This window comes from Rhinolophus hipposideros (assembly GCF_964194185.1).
Source record: "Rhinolophus hipposideros genome assembly, chromosome: 21".
NCBI classification, from domain to species: Eukaryota; Metazoa; Chordata; class Mammalia; order Chiroptera; family Rhinolophidae; genus Rhinolophus; species Rhinolophus hipposideros.
In genome coordinates this window covers 37,989,732-37,996,100 of record NC_138067.1, presented here as the reverse complement: position 1 = coordinate 37,996,100, position 6,369 = coordinate 37,989,732, and the positions used below count along the sequence as shown (strand labels likewise).

Below are 6,369 nucleotides of genomic sequence, written 5' to 3'. Positions count from 1 at the left end.
TATTTCCATTTTTCTGAATGTTTGAAAATTTTCATAATAAAATGTTGGGAGGAAATATTTGAGGGCCCCTCTGCAGTCTGGGAAGGGAGGAGGAGGGAGTGTTACATAACATTTTTCTCATTTATGAAACCTACTATGGGTCGAGCCCTTTGCCAGGCCGTAGGTTTTGGCAACAGTTATTCCTCAACAAGTCCACATTCACGTGGCTGCACCAGATGTTAAAACCTGAATGATTTCCCTCCCACTTGGTAAATACCTGTCACTTGTAGTCCTTTCCCTCTACCTCAACCCCAAGACACACTGAACTCCCTCCTGGAATCCCCAGATCTCCCCACCATCCAGCGATGGAAGAATTCATACCTGGCACAGCAAGGAGCCTTGGGTCCATTTTGATTGGTCAGGGTGTCTGTCATATTGGTTGTAAAAATTTAGAACTTTACCCCTGAACTGGAGCAGCCTTGAGCCTTCTCTTCCTCCCTGCCAGAGGCCAGACCATGGCTCGCTGGCCTCCTGCATCCTGAGTATGGCCCAGCCAGAGGACAAGGCCTTGACAGGCCACACTGACAGGGATAGGTAAGAGCTACTGGGGCTGAGGTCTCCATCTTCTGTCCCTGGATTCAGAAACCCTTTCCAGCCAATGCCCACCCTCCCATAGGACCTTGAACCCCATCTCTGACCCTTTGCCCCTGGGCTCGCCCTCTCTTTACCTATGACCCTGCTTCCGTGTCCAACTACCCACCTCTGATCCCTGGTCTCCTGGGCTCTGCATATCCCAGATTGGTCCCATCACAGGAGAATGGAGCCAGCGAGATCTGCTTAGGGGTCCTCGGGGCCCCAAAGCCACTCCATCGCCTGCAGAGGACATGGGGGGTGTGGCAAATCCCAGAGCTGGATGCTCAGGGCGCAGAAGCCCTTCTGGAGCTGTGGCCACCGGGGGTGAGTACTCACAGCCAGGGATACTTTCTGACCTTCCCATGACACCCTGGGTCAGTCAGGACCCTGCTGGTTGCTAGTGACAAACAACAAAAACAGGCCAAACCCAAAAGTCTACTTATTGATTCAAATGACTCAAATACCCAGAAGAGTAATTGTAGGAATATCTGAGCATCAGACAACTTATACATTTCTCTTCATCCTATTTCTTGGCTTTGCTTTAAACTATGGGGGAATTCTGAATGTTTTGGGCTGCAAGTAACGCTCATTCTATAGTAGTTTAAACAAATAGCCATTTATCTTTCTAACACAACCAGAAAAGCAGCCAGGTCGCAGTTTGGGTAACATCAAGGCCAGTGTCTCTGCGAATTCTCTTGGACTACCCTCATGGTTGCCCAATGGCAGCCAGGCCCAAACACATATGTGCGTTCCAGGCAGGAGGAAGGGAAGAAAGAAGGTTTCTTTTTATCAGAAAAGCAAAAAAATTCACATTTGATTCAGAATATATGGATGGATGGGGCCCAGGTAGCAATATTTTGTAAAGCTTACCTGAGAATGATACAGCCAGAGGTGGAAAGCTTCGATCATTATCCGTCTTCTATGGCTCCACATATTAAAGCCCTGAACAAAGCTAGAGTTCTGCAGGGAAGAGGGCATAGGTTTGGATAAGACAACTAACGGGTCTACCACAGCTTTCTTCTTGGAGCGGGGAGGAGAGGGAGAACGCGCTCCTTGTGGTAGCAGAGATCGCTGTCCCCAGCTGAGCACCACATCTCACCCAGCTAGCAACCTCAGTGTAGAAATCAGCCTCTTCCCAAAGACCTCCAGCAAAAATCCTGTGGAAGATTCCCTTTGGCTGAGCTTGGGTCACATGCCCATCCCTGAGCCAATCACAGAGCACTATCATCTTGTTGGCTAGATCAGGTCTTGGACCCACCTCTAGGACTTGGAAGTCAGTCCCACCCCCGTGGACTGAAAACAGGGTGGGTTTCTCTAAAGGAAATTTGGGGTGTGGAACCCCAAATAAGGGAAATGGATGCTAGGCAGGCAAAAGTAACACATCTGCACAAATACTCTTCATGCTGATGTTTGTCTCCACCCCCCCAGAGTTTCCTGGTCACAGGACACCACCCCAGCCAAGTCCTGGTGTTGAGGACAGGACCTTCACCAGGGGAAGTCAATACCTACCAGATTCAGAAGGTTCCTGGAGGTGAGGAGCCTACCCCTGAGTTTCTAGTCAACAGCAAATTTACCATCAAGATGGTCAGCTTTAATTCCAAAATATCTCCCAAATCTTCCCAATCCTATCTGCCTCCATCACCCTAATTTGAGCGAACATCACCTCTTACCCAGACAATTTCAGTAGCCTCCTCTCTGGTTTCCCTGCTTATACTCTTTCCTTCCTGCAATCCATTCTGAGCACAGCAGCCAGAATGGATTTTCAAACATGAATCAGATGTTATACATTCTTGCCTCAAACCCTGCAAAGGATATGTATCATCCTTAGATAAAAGTTTAAACTCATCATGGCTTCTAAAATGTTCCTTTATCCAACCTGCCCACCTCTCCACCTTCCGCCCCTCATTTACTCTGCTCCAGTCACATTGTTCTCTTCTCTGCTCCCTGAACACATTGGATGAATCCCAGCCTCAGGACCTTTGCATTTGGTCACCCTGAATGGATGCTCTCCTTTAAATGATTGGTTTAGTCTCCATCCTTCAGCCTTCTGTGGAAATGTAACCTTCCTTGACCACCACAGTTAAGAAAGCCCTAGTCATTTTCATTCACTCCATTTTGTTCATAGCACACAATATAATATACACTTACCTTTATTTTTCTACTCATTTATTTTCTGTCTCCTTCCACGAAAAGATAAGCTTATAGGAAGGCAGTGAATGTGTCTGCCTTTTGACAACTGTATTCCCAGTATCTGGGAATGAATAGGTGCTCAATAAATATTTGTCTAATGAATGAATATTTGGTGGCATAAGTGGGATACAGACATAAAGACACAGGAAAGGATGGGGACTCCAAGGGGTAGAAATTTCCCTGTTCTGAAGGTTCTTGGGGATATTCAGGACTGGGAAAAAGAGGGCCCCAGGGAAGAGGAGGCTGCCACCTCTCAAGTTTTCTAACTTGTCCCTCCTTGGCCCCCTTCCCCAGGTATGTCTCTAGAATCTTCTAAGCTCTGCATGCCGGATCTGCCCCATCTCCTGGCCTTCCTATCAGCCAGCAGGTACAGGTTGCCCATCAAAAAGGGTAAGGGGGATTCTTCCCTAAAACACCCCCACCCACATTGTAGCTCCCCCTTTTCTTTTCTCAGGGACATTTTGCCCAGAACGCTGCTCTTGCCTCCTCCCACTCTAGTGCCTGGGGAACACACAGGTGAGGCATGGTTCTCTAAGGGAAGGAGAGGACAACTTTCCTCCTACTTGGTCCAGGAAGATGGCACTTGGGGGACCAGACCACTAAGTTTGAGGGAGGAGAAATAAGGGGTCTTAGAGAACTGGTGGGGGGAGGGGCTTCATTCCTGGGCCAGGGGCCAAGCCACAGCTCCTCCAGTAATGAGGCTGGGAACTAAGTCTCCTGGTGCCCTTGGACATCTGGGACACCTCACTTGTGCTGGCCCCCAGATCCTCTGCAGATTGACAGTGTCCACTTAACACCTCAGGTAGGGTGCGCTCCATGGAGAACAAGCTGTACCTGGAAACCCACAGAGAGTGGGTGATGGAACAGACCTCCCTAGAGACCCTTCCAGTGACTGCCAAGAAACATGATCCAGGTTAGCTGGGCTGGGCCTGGGCCACTGAGAGATGAGGGAGCTGCTGATGCTGTTCTCTGGGACCCAACCCTCTCCTCACATCCAGCCCCCAGGAACCCTGGCCCTCACCAGGTCTCCTGGGCAGAAGGCCCACTCAGCCCAGAAGTACACCATCCTGGGCCGGCTCTGGCCAACTTGGTAGAGGAGGAGGAAGAGGATTCTGGCTGCAAAGATGAAGAGGAAGGACCTGAGGACGTGCTTACTCGTCATGTCCAAGCTCTGGCCAGAGCCCGGAGCAGCTACGTGGCCAGGCAGTTCAGAGGCCTACAGGCACGCCTCACTTCAGATGCCGCAGGCCACCATAAGCCTGGGGACCCAGCCACAGAGCTACTTCAGGATGTGCGGCACCTCCTTACTGACCTCCAGGATCATTTAGCAAAGGACCCTGATGTCAGGGCCGTCTTCAGGAGCAGGGGGCCTGGGGTACCCCAGAAGGAGGAGGATCTTGGTAATGAGGACTAGGAGGGAACTTACAGCCACTCCTTCAACCTGCGCCTTTCATGTTGGCCATCTATTGACCTACATATGTGTTCACACCCAACTTATTCCTCTCCACCCCTCTGCACACCTGTCTTCCACTCACACGCCCTTTTCTACACATATAACACCTATTCTGTTCACCACCACTCCCTCTCACGTGAGCGTGATAGTACGATCCTTCTCCCACACGTGTGTTCACACCCAGACTCCCTCTTCCACGCGTTTTCACAACCACGATTACATTTATGGGTGGCCAGAACCTAGGGAGGGGTGGCGGTTGACCAGGGTGGGTCCCTGGAGCGAGTCGGTGGGCGTGGGTCAGTATGGTGGCCCTTCCCTCACCCGCGCCACCCCCACCCGTTGCAGGCTCCAGGGTGGAGGCGGCCTTATGCCGGGTGGTACTGGCGCCGCTGAAGCCCGCCCTGTGGAAGCGACTCCGCACACTCCGCGCTCCAGAGCTGCGGCGACTGCGGCGGCGACAAATAGCCCTGCGGGCGGGGGCGGGGCCTGAGAGACAGGGCCCCGCCCCCACCCGGCGAAGCCGCATCCACGCGCGCCTCGCGCACCTCCACGCCGCTTGCGCCCCACGCCGCAAAGTGGCACTGCTGCTGGCGGTGTGCAGTGACGTCTACGCGGGCCTGGCTTCAGGCGAGAACCAAGGTAAAGGGGGAGTCGGCTTCTACCTAGAGGTGGACCAGCTTTGAGAATTGAGGGAGCCGGGTAGGAAAAGCGCGTGTGCACGTTGAAGGGCGAGGGTGGCATGCTCTAGGGGAGGCGACGCGGGCTTTGGGTTCTGGGAAGAGGGTTCTGGGTTCTGTTGCACTGTCAACAAGGTGGAGGGACAGCCGGTGCTCCCGGTCCTGGGAATGGGATGGAAGGTGCCTGTACGCCCCCATACATCTCAGAGCGTGTCCTGGGCTCCTCCAGAGCCCTTGGGGGCCGACGCCTTCCTGCCAGCTCTGACCGAGGAGCTCATCTGGAGTCCAGACATTGGGGAGACGCAGCTGGACGTGGAGTTTCTTATGGAGCTTTTGGATCCGGAAGAGCTACTGGGAGAAGGTGAATCCCCAATCCTCAGAATGTCAGGACCCAAAAGTGAGGCTCCCTAAAACCGCAGGTGGGCAAATTGCAGGGGCTTCTCCTTCTTGCCCCTAGCCGGGTACTACCTGACCACGTGGTTTGGGGCGCTGCACCACATTGCCCACTACCAGCCCGACGCGGAACGCGCGCCCCAGGGGCTCAGCTCCGAGGCCCGTGCCTCCCTGCGCCAGTGGCACAGCAGGCGGACGCTGCACCGACAGGACCGCGCCGGAACCCAGGTGACCATCCAGCAGACTGCGGGTAGAAGGGAGGGCTGGCCCTGCTGCCTTCGTGCCCCAGACTCTTGCCTCTCCCCACAGGCCGATCTGCCCTTTGAGGAACCATGGGCAATCGAGACTGTGCGGCGAAACCGATGATGAATAGGGATGATGAATAGGGGTCTCAAACCTTTCTGGTCCTCAAGCAAGATGCAGAGGCACCTGGGACAGCACCAACTTCTGCCCACTGTGGTTTAGGGGCAGCAAGGAGGAGGTCCAATAAAGAGGGAATGGCAGCGGCTGTCTCTGCTTCCTAAAATGCCCTTCCCTAATATCCACACTGCTTCTTCTCTCCCTTCCTTCAGATCGTTAGGCAGATGCCAGTCTCCGTGAGGCTCTCCCAGACACCCCTGTCTAAAACTATAATTCCTCTCTGTGGTAGGCAGAACAATGCCACACACACACACACACACCCTGCCATGTCCACTTCCGAATCCCCAGAATCTGTGAATATGTTACCTTACACGGTAAAAGAGACTTTACAGATGTGATTAAACTAAGGATCTTAAGATGGAGAGGTTTTCCTGGATTCCGGTGGGCCCAGTATAATCACAAGTGTCCTTAATAAGAGGGGGGGGGGGTCAGAGTCAGAGGAAGAGATGTGATGATGCCAGCAGAGGTTGGCAGGGTGGCCAGGAGCCAAAGAATGCAGGCGCCCTCTAGGAGCTGAAAAAGACAAGGAATGGATTTTTCCCTGGAACCTCCAGCAGAAACTCAGCCTTTGATTTTTACACCCCTAAGATCTAATTTGGACTTCTGACCTTCAAAACTGCAAGA

The 6,369-nt window shown here is 52.9% G+C and overlaps 1 protein-coding gene across 1 annotated transcript; it reads left to right on the top strand.

Moving 5' to 3' along the window:
• Nucleotides 1-135: 135 nt before the first annotated feature.
• On the top strand, nucleotides 136-5,698 carry RINL (Ras and Rab interactor like; the record flags this gene model as incomplete). The annotated part of the gene is given in 13 exon segments (XM_081031502.1): nucleotides 136-159; nucleotides 485-573; nucleotides 669-936; nucleotides 2,041-2,143; nucleotides 3,097-3,169; nucleotides 3,257-3,318; nucleotides 3,605-3,715; nucleotides 3,801-4,202; nucleotides 4,601-4,894; nucleotides 5,162-5,293; nucleotides 5,390-5,553; nucleotides 5,635-5,675; nucleotides 5,677-5,698. Coding segments are annotated over 13 exon segments (1,785 nt in total).
• Between the last annotated feature and the right edge of the window lie 671 nt (nucleotides 5,699-6,369).